Source organism: Phyllostomus hastatus, unplaced genomic scaffold (assembly GCF_019186645.2).
Source record: "Phyllostomus hastatus isolate PE091 unplaced genomic scaffold, TTU_PhHast_1.1 phas_scaffold_46, whole genome shotgun sequence".
NCBI lineage: Eukaryota > Metazoa > Chordata > Mammalia > Chiroptera > Phyllostomidae > Phyllostomus > Phyllostomus hastatus.
Window position 1 is genome coordinate 25,221,403 of NW_025334032.1, and position 16,149 is coordinate 25,237,551.

The 16,149-nt window shown below is 40.9% G+C and overlaps 1 protein-coding gene across 1 annotated transcript in view; it reads right to left on the reverse strand.

Annotated features, from left to right (window-relative positions):
* KCNU1 (potassium calcium-activated channel subfamily U member 1) overlaps window positions 1-16,149 on the reverse strand; it is a 124,341-nt gene that overhangs the window by 26,403 nt on the left and 81,789 nt on the right. Inside the window, exon 20 of the mRNA XM_045821802.1 lies at window positions 3,231-3,318. Coding sequence (XP_045677758.1) covers window positions 3,231-3,318 — 88 coding nt within the window. The remainder of the gene's footprint in view (window positions 1-3,230; window positions 3,319-16,149) is intronic.

Genomic DNA, 16,149 nt, shown 5'->3' on the forward strand with positions numbered 1-16,149 from the left:
GGTAAGAGCCCCTTGGAGAGGCCTCCTTCCCCTCCCCCCAGCTTTTCTAGGCCCACCCGCAGGGGCACCTCCACCGGGATGATGGGATGACGGAGCTCTGCAAACTGCTCATAAAGATGGACTTATTCAGAGTAGGGCAATTATACTTTTGATCTTTTTGTGGAGTTCCTTCTTATTTCACTTTTTAAGTTTTCTATTAGCCTGGAGTGCATCAATTAAAACTTAAATCAGCATCATTCTTCAGTACAGTGCGAAATCAATGAACCAAATGGGGAAAATATCTCTCAGTTTCATTACATGTGTTCAGCCTTGTATGTGCTGTAGTGAGATTCAATGACAAACATTCCAATTCCATTGCTAACTTTACGTCTTCTAGTGAGCCCTGAAAATTGCATCAAGTTGCAAACGGGTTACAGTTTTCAGCAGATTTTCATATGTATGAAAATACATATTAGTTTGAACCATGTAAAACTACATTTTATGGGTCCAAAATGGTTGATATCGGCAAGTTCACATGGTCCAAACTAATAGTTATATTTAATAACTATTTTTCTTAGTTTAGAATAAGACATAATTGCTAACATGGTGAGTTGCGGCTGTCCTAGTAGTCTTCTAGCTGATGTGCCAGCTCTGACGGTTTCGTGCTTCTCAGCAAATGATCGGCCATGCTTTCACAAAAACAGAGCTGACTCAATAGACTCGCTAGAGTTGAAAAAATCATTCTTCATGGGAAGCGCATGAAAGAAATTGAAAATTCCATTTGATCCCAAATATTTGAATAAGTCTCATACTATTATCAGCATTGTCCACTGTTAATATCTCCCTTACAGCTCTAATATGAAACGAAATAATACACATGATAAAGATTCAGATTAGGTTTTCCCCACATTCACAGAGACTCTTTAAAATGATAAATGTAACTTTTAAAAAAAGTAATAGTGTTCCTGAAACTTATTTCAAATCTTTGTATGATTTCTTTAAAGAAGTGAGTCACGGTTTCCTCTATGGAGCTGGGATGGAGCTGAGCAAGTCCTGCACCTGGCTTTGTATTCTGGTTTTGCTATTAGTGGTATGAGTTTGGACAAGGTAGTTAATCTCCTTGACTTTAAGTTTAAACGGGTTAAAAATACATAGAAGTTAATTCTGTTGTGAAAACTAAATAATACGTTGAAAATACAGTGTTCAACTCATTAACTATTAATCAAATTGGGTTCTTACAGAATTCCTAGATTTTCAGAGAACTCTTGGAAGATGGTAGGCAACAAATTAAAGTATTCAAAAGCATGCCACATATTTTGTGTGTTTTACATTCCCGAGCACATGAAGACTCAAAATGTTTCAAAGAGATATACCCTTCTCCCTCATGCCAGTCTTTGGCTGGGTGAAATGACAAGCTTCTGTGAAAATGGGCTGATGAAATCTAACAGGATAAATAGAAACATCTGACATCTCAACAATGCCAGTCTGTCAAATTAGCATATACGGGGAAATGCTCTCCTAAGGGAATCGCCCTGTGAGGGGAAATAAAGCTACTTGTCTGGAAAGCCTTCCTAGAGAGTGATATGAATCTTAACCACATCTACTAAATAATCATGTCTCGCTAATCCAATTATTTTAACTTGAATAACGAAGCCTCAAACAGTATTTAATACAATGTGCCTTAAGTCCAACAATTGCTCTTCCGAGGAAAACAATTAGAAACAAGATGCATGGCAGAGTGCATTAATGGGCACAACTAGAGAGGCAATTTTTCCAAGAAACTGTGGCACGAAGCTATCTCCCAACTGAGAAAGATGGTGGCTTTGGGGAGAAGGGAAGCTTGCACTGGTTGTCCAAAGTAACTTAAAGCAACCACTTCCACTTGACCCTTCAGTAAACGAAACCCGTTTCAAATGCAATCTGGACATTTCTCTGCTAGGGTCACAGGTTTCAAAACTCTTACAATTTCTTAAACTACAAACCTTTCTACACTTATCAAAAGACTCAGCTGGTGTTTCGACCTATATTCCACATCAGGTGCCACAAGGAAGACAGCTGCCACAGAAACCCGTCTGTGTGCTTAATAAACGTGGTCCAATAAAACACCGTCTATCTCCATTTCCTGGTCTCTCAGATGCGTCCGTCTGCAGCCGGCTGCCCAGCATTTCTGAAGATTTCTGTCCACTGAAAACATGTTTGACTGCCTGCAGTGGAGGTTTATTGTGCTGAGTGTAGAATAAGATACAATTGCTAAATTTGTGAGTTTCAGCAACCCTGATAGTCTAGTCGATGTGACAGCTCTGACAATTTTGTGCTTCTCATCAAATGATTGATCATGCTTTTACAAAAATTGAAATGTATTCTGTCAGGACACGGGCACACGGATTTTGTATGTGCGTGTAACAAAAAAGTGAACTAAACTAATTTTGGAAAGCGTGAACGAATATATAATTGTTAATTAGTCATAGATGAAAAAATTATATAGGGTTCATACAACATGCAAGCAATCACTTTTATTAGTTAAATTTGCTGATTACTGCTTGCAAGGCAATCCAATGAGATGGTATTTGAGTTCCTCACTCCGGAAAATGAGAATTGATGGGGATCCAGAAAACAGGCTTCAGAGCTTGGATTAATATACAGGGTTTTTAACGTCTTAGTCACCGGCATTTCCTTGAACTGAGTTTATTATCTCGAGAGCACAGAGACAGGGTCAGGATTCGAATATCTACAAGGATTCATCCAAGTTGTGGATGAATCTAGGGGGAAAGCATCTAGGAGATATATTCTTGACTAATGTGTTAAGTATAAATATAGTCAGCTTTAAGAAAAACTGGAATAGAAAATTCAAACTTTAAAATCAACAGATTAAGAAAATGTTTATTATGGATACTTTTTTAAAAAGGAAAGACTGCAGAGTTCTTGTAAATGGTAGGTTTCACTGGCATATTTAAATTAGATTTACTAGCAAAGCAGCAAAGTTTCAGGAGAGCATTATTCTGAATAACTGACTCAGCTGAACGAACTGTTAAAGGAAGTAGTTGAAGCATCTGATCTAATTGTTTTAAATACCAGTATTTTATCCACATAGTCTTTGTCCAATGCCACATCTGTTACCCTGTAAACGACTCATCTGGCTGGTTAAATGTGTGTTTTTCCTTCAAAATTCCCAGTTTACAAAGAGAAATGGCAGGTACTTATGACTAGGAGAAGCTTGATTTTTTTTCGAGATCCGGTGCACGATCACCTACCAGAATCACCTTTTCCAAATGGGTTGCTTTGCACCAGTGAAACATGCCGCTGCTGTCGAGACAGTCGGAATCCTCGTAGAGGAAAGTCCTACACGGGGAGAACGGAGAGTCAGCCTGAGCACCTTTGGGGCTCCGGGGCAACACAGCCAGGATGTGGGATTCATTAGAGCCTTGAGCTCAAAGTGAAGAATAACCCGAGGAGAGGGACCTCAGCTCTCTGAGACTCCAGATCAAAGATCTGTGTCTGAAGAACACCAGGAACTGAATGTCCAGACTCTATCATAGCTGAAGATACACTATATCCGGGCAAAAGCCACAAGGATTGTGTGTGTGTGTGTGTGTGTGCACAGGCCTGTGTGTGTGTTTAACAGACACACCAGACCTTTTACCTTTGATCATATGTGCTTTGAAGGTAGTTATTTCTCCTTCTGATTTCGCTGCCATCATGATGATATTATTGTTTGGGGGAAATCATGAGAGTTGTTTTGTGTACCTGAATACGAAATTTTAAAGGCTGTGAGGTAGGTCATGGGTAGCATCTCTCTTTAGCCTGTTTTCCTCCCTTCTCCTTTCGATGTGTTTCCTATGGGTCTCTGTTGAAGCATCCTTACTGACTAAATTCATTTTGCATTCTTTAAAGCTTCCATAACTGACCTGCATTTGACTAGACTCTGCTTTCATCTTGATCTAAATCTTGGCAAAGCCCTCCACGTGATCACATCGCATTGCAGCTAGGCACGGTTGTTTACCATGTAATGTATTCAATCACCAAAAGGGGCTCAGACAATCTTTTGAAAAATCTCACACATATCCTAAGGAATGCACATGTCCTTGTTAGCAAATAAAGGCAACTTTTAAAGTCACAGAAAGTTTAGGGTTCAAAAGGACCTATTATCCTCCTCAGTCATTAAGGCAAGGGAAGGGAAAGAAACCGGGGGATCAAGCCCGGGCTTTAAGTACCTTGGGCCAAAGTGGCACATGTACTGCCGGCCAGAACTAGTCACATGGCTCCCACTAACTCTAAGGGGGATACGGGATGTGAGAAAGAATTGAAATATTTGTGAGCACTTCTGTCTCTGCCAGAGACTTTAAAGAATACCACTTATTTTATGGATGAGAGTCAAAGAGCTAAGAAATTATAAAGCTGGCATTGAATATGGTGCTGAGGCTGAGTTTACCAGGGCTCACAATATCCAATGCTTTCCTTCCTTAACATGTGTGCAGTTGGGTGCGGCCACGTGACTGGATTTGGCCAATGAAATGTGAGAAGTGATGACTGACATTGTGAAAGCCCACCTGCTCTCGTGTAGGCTCTCTCCTCAGCTGCTGTTGAGATGACCAGCCTGAGTACTAGAGTGACTATGTGGAGGAGAACGCCCTGGCCTCCTTGACCTTGACTGCTGTGGGACATGTACCGCGAACAAGAAATGCACATCTGCTGTGCTAAGCCCCTGAGATTCCATGATCACTACCGCAAGTCCATCTTATCTTAACACAAATACCTTTTCTGAAAAACGTGTTCCAAGGAACGTCAGTAACTGGAGAAACTCTAAGGAACTGCTTTCTATAGTCCAATAAATTTTGAGAAAAATATCACTTCTTTGAGATACACACTGCACTTTAGCATATGAAGGTTCTGAAAAGTCTTGCAAAAATAAAATCGTATAAAATTTGTATAATCCAGTGTTTCACACACTTATTTTGCCACAAAAACTTTCATGTTTACTTATGTACTTACTTTTTTTTCTTTATTTCTTTATTTATGTGCTTACTTATTCACTTATTTTAAAATATCTATTACTATCCCTTGAAACCCATTTTGGGACACACTAGACTGTCCCACACTGTAGGTTCAGCCCTGGTAATCAACAGCTTATGACAGCATTCTCCTGTGAGGTTTCACTACCCATCCTGGGAGCAGTACCATCTATTGCTTCTGTGCTGCAGGGTTAGGGGTTTTTCCTGTGAATTAATATAGCTTGTTACTCACCACCTGGCCCAAATTCTCAGACCCCAATATAATGATACGTACTTTTCTCTTTTAACCAGGTTCATTTCTAAATTACTATCTTAAGTCATATGTTCTCAGACAGAAGAACTTACTTACACCGAGACTGAAATGTCAGACCGACAGTGAGGAGGTAAAGACCCAGACAGAGAAGCTGGGGTGGGGAGATGGGGCGTGGGAAAGGGTGTAGAACAGCAGAGAGGCCAATTGCGGATGAGATCAGCCAAGACCTACATGCAATCTTTATTTTCCTCTCCTTTTAAGACCTATTTATAAACTTAGTGGGTTCTAATCATTTCCTTAGCCAAAAGATATTCTAATATAAGCCTCAAGGTCAGTTTGACCACAATGGGTTACCCTGTTCATTTAAATTAACATGCGTTTTGGTGGTTTAAATACCCCTGAGTCATGAGCCCCAACCTAGAATCCTAAGAGCCACACAGGCTCTCTTAATGGCACCGGACAGGGCCGTGGTGATGGCTTTAGGCTAAGTGTGTTAAAGGCAACACACCCCGGGGCCAAGTCTGATTTTGATTCATATCAGAATTTGAAGAACTGACTATGTCACTCATTCATAGAACCTTCTTTTCTCTCCATGTATAGTTTCCTAGACACTTTCAGATGTTGCTAGAATGTCCCAAGTTACCTTTAGGGAGGTGGCTTTCTGCACACTGTCCTCAGCACTCGAGTCTACAGCAACTGCTGCAGCTTCCCTCTGGTCACTTTTTTTTAGATTCTCCCCACTTCTCCATCCCCCGTGCCCCCACCCTACCCGTAATGAATGAAGAGTCTTTAATCTGAAAATTAAATGCCCTTTTGGCAAATGGAAGATAATTTTCTCCCAAGCACATTTTAACTTGACTCGGAATAGCAAATCATTCACTATACACTTCTTTTCTATCATAATAAAAGTATGATCTATGTACACAAGCTGTCACAGACAGCTTTCTTCATTCTTCATTCATTTCTTTTTTCATTCTGCTGTTATGGAAAACAGATATGCCTTAGAGGAAACACCTGTTGGAGACCTTTGTAAAAGAAAAGGCTGGAGGAGACCCACTTCATCATAAAGGCATCCATCTGGTGTCCTTGCCAAAGCAAAACCTGATGCAATTTAGTTCACCATCCCTTAACTAAAGCTCCCTTCTGCCATATGTCTTGCAAATGACATGATCCTTGCAGAAATATACCTTCCTAAAGAGACTAATAAATCATCTGTGAGAATGTGCAGCATTAGCAGTCTTAGAACTTGGAAACAGGGATTATAACACAAAGGTTGATGCTGTCAAAGGAAGACAGGGCACCATCCAGGTCAGAAGGAAAAGGCTATATCTTGACCACAGGTCGGAGTATCTCGGTGAGGCCACTCTCCATGTGGACAGGCTGGCAAGAAACACGGTGGGGATTATCTGAGAGGGCTCTCTGCAGGGCCTGTTCGGGATGAAGGCGAGTGGGTTTCCTCGTCATAAGATAGGCTTGTTATTGCAGAAGCAGTGTGTGGTACTTTCACCTGGGATCATCCAAGAGGCACTGAACCTTGAAATACCCAGAGTCACGCCCCTGACATCCATCTTTGAAAGTTGATAGGTCAAGTGTGCTGGGTGAGACAGCTTTTGCAGCCAGCATGCTTGTGGATGTGCAGAGCAGCATGCGGATAAAGCCCCCCGCTGTCTTGGCTGACGATCGCCTTTCTTCAGGCTGCTTTCCGACGCATGAAGCCAAGGCCCCGTGAGCACATGCTCGCACCCGTCCCCACTGAGGAAGGCAGGCTCTCTCCTCTGTGCTTTGTGGGACTATTCTGAAGAGAACTTTCATTCTGCCATGTCCATAGCAACTCATCCTGTATGAATCCTACCACTTAGAGGCAAATATAAATGAAGGACAATGTGCCTTTGGTTTCTAATGGTGGCACCTGAGGACAGAGAAAACAAACCATGCAGAAAAGCCCCCATTAGGAAGGTGAGGCAGGTTTCCGTGCTGGGTCATTATGTCTTCCAATTAGCAGACTTGACTTAGATTATTCTTGAAAATGATCTCCCAATGGATGAGATCCTCCTCTATTCACAATGCCTATTAGAAAGTGCAAAAGGCACGGATAGTTTTTATTTTTCTTTTACAGGCCTCAGTTTGGGATGTGTTAGCAAATCCTGGCTTGTGACCACTGCATCTGAAACCTCCTTACAACTCCATTGGTGGCTTGTAAATTCTTAGGAGAGACTTTTCTGGCCTGGGTGCAGAACAATATATTTTTTTGCTTAAGACCTGAGTTGAATAAAAATAACAAGTTTCATAAGTCTTAACAGAGGGGATGACAGGTCTCCTGGCTGAGGGTTGGGGGGAAAGAAGGCCGAAGGTGTCCGTGTGTCCAGGAGTTTCAGTGCCCTCTTGGTTCAATCTTTGGGGAAATCCACTGTAACAGTCTCCTGAAGGCAGTGCTCTAGTTCCCACCAAAAATGGAAGAAAAATCCTTAGTCTAAGGATCGCTTTGAGGCCACTTGGGATTTTTTATCTTGCAGGCTACAACTGCCTTCTCTCCGAAGACTCTGTATATAGTGACAAGTCCATTTAGTCCATACTTAACCGGAAAGTACTCATTTATGTCCGTTCTGACCACCGGCTTTTGTGAATTGAGAAAGAGGAAATCACTAGAGCAAGTTTCATAATTAGTGCTTCCCCCGTCATCCCGGCCATTTGCCCCTCTCCGTCCTACTCTCCCTCTCCAAATCTTATACACATACACCTACATCCCTACACACCTACACAAATGCTATAGTGAAATTTTAGAATATGAGCCTTTAGAGCCACATTTCAACTGTATTTTTCTGGGTTTCACCTGGTTGCCATTTACTCATTGTAAGGCATTATTTTTACCCTGGAGGGTAAACTTAGGATTTAAAAACAAGGATAATTTTTTGCAGTCCATTCCCCTAGGAACCTACATATGAGCAAGTGACAAATGGCTCCTGGGAGCGCTGAGAACATTTCAGAACCAAACAACTCTGGAGAATCCCAGGAGGCAGAGAGCACAGCACGCCTTCCCTGCTAGCAAGGTCTCTGCGGTCTCTTCCTTTCCCACTAGAAAGCGAAAGTGTGCACCAGGCTCTGTGCCCTCCCTCCAGCCTAACCAGCCATCCTTGCTGACACTCCTTCCCTGGGCGCGATGAGAGAAAGCCTGCCATGAAGTATCATGGGACATGACAGACATTGACAGCAGAGTGGCCGTCTCTAAAGCACCACACTCTCTTGGTAGCTAAATGTGAAAACCTTAGGAAAGGAGGGGAATGAGACACCCATGTGGGGACGCTGGGGTGACTGGCTATGCTGGTTTGCTCAGGCCAGGAGACTTTCAGTGCTACACTGGTCATTTCACTGCAAGTGAAGGGGGTACTTTTCCCTGCGAATATGAGAAGCTCTTAGGGAGGGAGGAAGAAAGGAGAAGGAAGAGTCAAACTTGAAACTCTATACCCAGAAAACTTTTCATGGTGCACTCAGAAACCTGTCCACATCTCTCTGTATTCACAGATGAGTTTGGCTGATATTCAGTGGAATTAAAAACAGTTGGGTGGCCAGAGCCCTGCACGGTTTAAGACAAGCAGGTCCCTTTGAATTATACCCTCCCCCTCTCCTTCTGGTTCCTGTCTCCTGTATCTTCGCATATGCAAAGTCTTTTGGAAGCCATGGTGGAATTATAAACTTTAATTGTAAAGACAGTCGGCATGATTTCCTAAAAATCTGTAAAAGGTATTTTAAGATGTCAAAACTCAAGATATCATTGTATTCAGTTTAATGTTACTTCAGTCTACATAGGAGAATGTAAACTGTGTTCTAAGGTAAACCAAATCAGCTGTGAATAGTGTTCTGTTTGCCTTTACATGCCGCTTTACAGATGGAGTGTATCAAGTCCATGGCCTCTGTTTTCAATGTTTATAATTTAAAATCTTTGCAAAGAATATTTTCCAGCCTCTGGCTTAAAAGTTAGACCCGGGTCAGAGTGGCCCCAGCCCAGGTGAAGGCAAGCATAGAATGGTGTTCCTAACAGATAAACCCACATCCGAGCTCACATTTAAGAATCTCTGCTAAGTTTTGTTTTATTTCTGATAAGTATAAACTGACAGCTTTTTTGCAGAGTATATTCTGTGAAAACATGCGTGTAAGCATCTCAGAACTTAAATTGTTACCAGACATAAGGTCAGGAAAGATAAAAAAATAACTTCCCTCTTCCTCACCCATCCCCCAGATGGACCCTCATTGAAACCCCTTTATATTTTATGGATTTTGCATTTGGGATTTCCTACAATGTGAAGACAAATGAGGCATGACCTCGAGCAGCGGGTACCTTTAATAAAGGTTGGAGTTAGTGCCCAGGGCAGAAGAGCTGGGGGCGGGGGCAAGCCTCACATCTAATTGGGGACAATTTCCCCAGCCAGTCTTGACAGCATGAGGTTGCATTTTTGGATGCTCTTCTCCACACCACCCAAGCACAGTACTGAAACAAATGCAAATTTTAAGCAAAAGACTTTCTTCTTTTACCTTTTTGGTGGGATATGGAAGTGGGAAGTCGAAATTTAAAATATCTGAAAAACTAGCTCATTTTTAATTACATCAATATACTTTCTAAGGTTTTATGGGATTAAGCCTGGATCAGAGATTAGCATGACAAAAATACTTTCCTTATGTAGTGAGGCGAGAGGCGTGGCCTGGGCAATCACTAGCCATAACTGCCCCCTAAAAAATTAGGACCGGAAACACTAGCACACATCAATGTGTTACTGGTGTGAGTGTGCATGTGTGCATGTGTGTGTGTGTGTGTGAGTGTGAGAAAGGCAGGGAGGGTGTCAAATGGAAAAGGTATAAAATAAAGATAATTCTAGGGTATGTGAACACTCTCAGATTTTTTTCTGCCTTGAAATAGGAAGTTATTTGTGAAGTCTTCTTCTCCACATTCCTTAATTCTCTGAAATACCTGTGGCTGAATGTCAAAATAGAGACAAATTATTAGTGTGCTGGTGATTACAAATCTTTGGAAACGCTGGAAGGACCTAATGATGTGCTGAGGGCCACAGACTTTTAAAACGTCCTCACATCTGGAAGCGATCAGTGGAAGGAAGCCTGTTGAGTAAAGGCATCCTGAGTATTATAACGTTTTACTTAGCACCGGTGACCTGTCAGGAAGCAGCGGAGAGAGTGGAGACGGAGGCCCCTCGGGATCACTCACGACACGGAGCCCTCCGTCTGCTCTGTGTGTTACATGGTGGCTATTTTTAAAAAGTGGTGCGCCTTAATTAAAGGTGAAAAGTTAGAATTAGGGGTCTCTGGCGGGAGGGAAAAGGTTGCGGTTAGCATTCTTTAACAAGAAGGAGTGATTAAAGCAGCGCTGTTATTAGGGATGAAAGGTACCAGTCGGGCTTTTTAGTGGGAGATGGGAGTCCCAGGGTGAGACAGCCTTAATAAGGCAGGAAGGTCATGGGCGCTCTTACTTAGATGTTCCCTGTGTTTTAGCTCTTTAAATTAAAGAGGAATCAGAACAAAAGAAAAGAAGTAGAACGCGCACACTGTTCTGTTCACCTCCAATTTGAAATTAACTTTCTGGAGCTCATCAAGTCCTTGACTTGTCTTATGTGGGACTATACAGGTGACATTAATATCTGAATTTCTTGAAGCTGAGGTTTTTCACATCAAGAAATTATCTGAATGACTCACCTCTTACCCCTACTACTTTAGCTCCAGAAGGAACTTTGAGAAGGCATTTGTTACCTTTGCAATATTGTTTACTTAGTTGTAGCCATTTGTACAAGAGAGGGAGAGGGAGAAGAGGAAGGGGCAGCAGGGGTGGGGGGAGGGGAGGGAGAGAAAGGGAATGAATGTGGATATGATTCTCCAAAAGTTTTGGGGAACTTTCCTATAATTTAAAAATTACCACCAAACACACACGCATGCACACACCCCTTTCAGCAATAAAATTCTTCTCATCTAAATGTCTCTTGTACCACAGAACCGCTGTGCAGGCTGATAGGTGAGTTTTGAGTTGGACCTTTCTTGCCATGTCTCACTCACAGCAGGGACAGGATCAGGCCGCGGTCCACCACTGCCATCCAGAAGGCAAAAGTGCATGCATGCACCTCTCTACTGCCCTTGTGGACCAGATGGAAGACAGAGCGTTGTCAAGGTTTCCAGATAAGAACCTTTGACCTTTATAGATCAGAATACACTGGCATCTGTATAGAATTATACAGATACTTAATACAAATACAAATAACATTTGCCTTTCTGGTGAGTCGTTTCTTATTTTGCAAGAATACAAATGCTTTCCTATCTCTTCCTCTTCCATATCAAAAGCTCCATGGAAATGAACTCCAAGTTCTGTCGAGCGTGCACCGCGCTGTGAAAGAGTGAAGAAACTACGTGTTCCGGGGGTCTTCTCCCAGCCTCCCCCACCCGACCACCCTCTTTCACTCAGAATTCCAGGGCCAAAGTCTAACCACAACCACGCCAAATTGCAGGAGTTCTAATGACCATTTTATTCTGCCCGTGGACCCCTTTATCACGTATACTTTGGGGTTTCACTGGAAAGTTGAGATTATGGAATTGAGGAGTCCGTTGTTCTTTATGTGGATACTCTTTGCGCAACTTGACTTCTCCAAGTCCCTCAATGCCCTTTCAATCTGAACTCAAAACGTTCAGTCGTCATTTGAAGTGGGGGCTATCTCTTTTATAGAATTATCCTAAAAATAATCTTTACCTATTTTTATCCATTGTTTCCAGATATTTGATATGATATGGGTTAACTTAACTATCTAAAACAGGCCTGAGAAATTTTTTTCTGTGAAGGGCCAGATTGTAAAAATGTGTTAAGCTTTTCAGGCCAAAAAAGCAAAACTGATATTATGTAGGTCTCATTGTAGATATAACAAAAGAGAGAATACACTTTTACGGTTTTTCATTGAGGATATTCAAATCAAACAATAACTTTTGTATTACAGATCTACTAATGAAAAGAAAGAAATTTTAAAAGGGATTTTGCTTTTTTTTAAAAAAATTACCATTTTTTTAAACTAGGGCAGAACTCATTATACAGGGTCTGGCACAAATGACGCCCTCTTTTTATTACAAACTCTTTGATTACAACGTCATAAGCATATAATTTTATAACATAAGCATATCACACTCAAGTACAATGGAACACTTGATCTGTTCTTTCATTAGGGCCATGTTTTTTTGTCCACAGGCAGCTGTTTTGTTGTAAGGGGTGGAGCCTTAGGTATTTACCAGGGCACAGTAACCCATGTTGCTGTGTTATGGCACTGTACGTGAGGGAGGGGGTCCAAGAGGGAACAATGTCGCTTGCTCAGCTTTTGGCCAGTTTTCAGTCACTTCTCCCGCTACCCACAAGCAAATTGGACCCTTCTGGTGCTGATTTCCAGGTGAGTGGGTTCGTGTACATTCTAGGACCCTGTGGTCTCTCCAACAAACTCTTCTGTGAGGCAGGGGTTTCTCCTGCTGCCACAACCCCCACAGGTTTTTACAGTCAGAGGTTTTGAGGCTTTATTTCCCTGCACTGGAACCCTGGGTCGTGTGGTCTGTCTCTCTCCCCAGTTGTTCCTCCTGGTTTTTCTACATGCAAATGTGGGACCACCCAGTCTACCAGCCACCACCTTGCCATGTGTCTTCTCCACCCCAGCTGCCTGTCTCCACCCCTCTTACCAGACTGAATGAGTATTTCTTCTTTAACTCCCTGGTTGTCAGACTTCCATGCAGTTTGAGTTTCTGGCAGTTCTGATTGTTTTTTGTTTTTAAATTTATTGTTGTCCTTCTTTTGGTTGTGCGAGGAGGCAAAGTGTGTTTACCTATGTTTCCATCTTGGCTGAAAGTCTCTGAATTAATTAGCATTTAAATTTAGTGTTTTTTTTATCATCAAAATCAATTGTAAACGTTCATAGGTTAATGATGACCCTGATGAGGTTTAACATATATCATCTTTGAAAATGTCTTTTTACACAGATAGGTACTTCCAAATATTGATAGTACTCCATGAGCATATGAGTGTAATTGAGCATATTCATCATTCAGAAGGCATTTATAGAATTCTGTTAGACTTTTCTCTCCATATTTGCTTTTAGCATATCATTATATACCAGATTAATCACCTGCAATGTAAGATTACATGGATCCCTCAACTGTAGTTAAATGAACTTAAAAATATACAAATGTCCTTTGCACTTATATCAAGGTAAAAAACCACTACTGGAACTTAAATTAGAACATATATCCATTAAAAATCTGTGTGAAAATAATTATCTCACTTTGTTTTAACTTTCGACATCATGGGAAATGTATAAAAAGCTTGACATTACTTGTGATTGAAAGAACAGTAATTGTCACTGTAATGATTTTATCATAGAATAAGTTTCACACATAAGCTCTGTTTTGTCTTTTAATTTTACATTGATTTCATTTAAAAAAAACTATCAAACATGCAGTGAATGCTAATTTTCAAAGCTTTTTAGTGTTCAATAATAGGGACTGATGGAAGTTTTCATTCATAAAAATTTCAGTCTTAATCCAGAGCTCAAAAAAATCACAATAAACCTTCACCACTGTTCAGGTCTGAAGCTGTCTGTGTCAGGGCAAGTCAGGATACGCAGCTTCTATGCCTGACAGAAATGCACAGAACTAACAGTGATGAAGGCCACGAGAGCAAATGAAGTGCCCCATTGACACTATTGGCTGAATAACTCATGATAAATTCAGTTACTTTCTGCAAAGTATCTGCTGATGTATAATACAATGAATAACCAGTCTTTACACATGTTGTGTTTCACAACTCTCATACATTTGTCTAAGTAGGATATTTTTTTGCTCTACATGTATTTTTACCACTATCAGTTGTAATATATCTTAGCAGACTCCACTTCATATTATGCTGAATTAGTGTTCCTTCATTTTTTAAAATATATTTTCACAGGTAGTTGTGTCATGTAGAAAATTCAGGAGTGTAATTTTCATTGCTTCAAACTTGGTATTGGCTCTTTAGTAAACAACTAGACAGTTTCAGTTACATTTGTTGTCTCCTGAAGAGCAAAGAGAAACTACTCAGAGTCATTTGTCCTGTCTTTTAATTGACTATTGATATTGCTCCCAACCAATGCCAATTCCTTAAACAACTGTTCTTACTGAAAGGTTAATGATATAAAACAATTTTATTTTTTCTAAGCACACTTCTTGGCTGTTGCAATGAAATAAAATTTAATTGACTCACTATCAATAAATGAGTTTCCTTTCTTGGCTACCAAATGAACCACTTTTAAGCAAACTTTGGTTGCAACTTGTGCTGTGATAAAATAGACTTTGTAACTTTTAAACCAGTGCTTTACTGTGAACTAGGATAAGTGACTAATCTGATAATGTCAATGAATACTGCATTCTTTCAGTACAGCTATTCCGTCATTGTCAACTAAACATATGGCTTTGCCATTGCAACCAATATACTCACAAGCGGTGGACTGGATTTGGCCTTCAGGCTATAATTTTCTGAACCCTGATCTAGACCAGATCCTGACATCATTTTAAAATAACATTTGCACAAACCAAAGATATCACAAAGTCCCTGTAGCATTTGTTAATGGTAATTTTTTCACATGCATTATCTATAATTATACCATGTTTTTAAAAAAAATTTCAGATTAAAAGTGGCAAATTTTAGTTGAAGAGACCAGTGTGATAAAGAGATGGTGTTATATCAACTCAAGGGATCATTTAAAGTTTAATAAGCTTGAAAAACAAGCTTGAAAAAGTAACCCTGGAGAAAAGCACTTCCCGAACAGCAGTAAGACCCTCCAACACTTCACCTTTATAAAATCAAGGAGAACACTACGAAAATTCTCAAAATCAACTTTTTCATAACTGTGGGAATTAACCAAAGGCTTGAGGAATCCAAAAAGTGTTTAATTCAAGACAAATGGCAGAGTCTTGGCGAGTTTTATGGCATTTTTAACTTGCCTTATTCCCATTCCATTTTCTTCATCTCTACAGGAGCTTTGAACTCCAGCAGACTCGTAGCCAGAGTAGCCAGGAAAACCGGCCATCGAGCAGGCAATAAAGAGGGAAGACTGAGATTTCTGAGAAGCCCTGTTCCCAGAAAATGGCAGTATTTCCGCTTGAGGTCATTCTCTCTAGAAAACCAATCAAAAGACTCATCTTTATTTGATCTGACTTAGGGTTTTGTCAGGGGAATTAGCTGGTTCCTCTGGGGAATTTTCCAGAAATGATGTGCAGAAATTGTTTAAACTTCCAGATACTTGAGGCAGAGATGAGAGAGTGGCAAGCAAGAGGCAAACCAACAACCTTTACATGGAAAAGCTGGAGAGTAAGTCCACTGGGGGCTTTGAAAAGTTTTGACTTATTCAGTTCAAGGATCTAAAATAAAACCATGTGTACCTGATACCCAGGGACACTTGAGACATCCCTAATCCCTTCTCTTACCTCTGGCTGACCTTGAAACCCTGTGCAAGCAGGAAGTGAAGGCTAAGGCAGAGATGTAAGCTTCTAGAGTATTACAGGCATTCCCCAGCAGGCACACAGAGTCCCTCAGCAAAAGGCAGAGAGATTTATTGATTCAGGGAAACCACAAAGCTGGATGAGTAGAGACTTCAGTGTCGTACACCACAAAGTGCACTAACTTTAGAGAATTAGTTCAGGAAAGTTTGTTCAACAAACAAACAGCAGAAACATCAACAGCAAACTCTAGGGCAAAGGCAGAAAATCACTTCCAGAGTTGCCACGTTATATTATATGTTATTAAAATATGTAGATTTCAACAAGAAATTATGACATACAAAGACAAAGGAATATGGCCCATATACAGGAAACAAGCAGTCAGTAGAGACTGTCCCTGAGGAAGCCCAGACTTTGGAC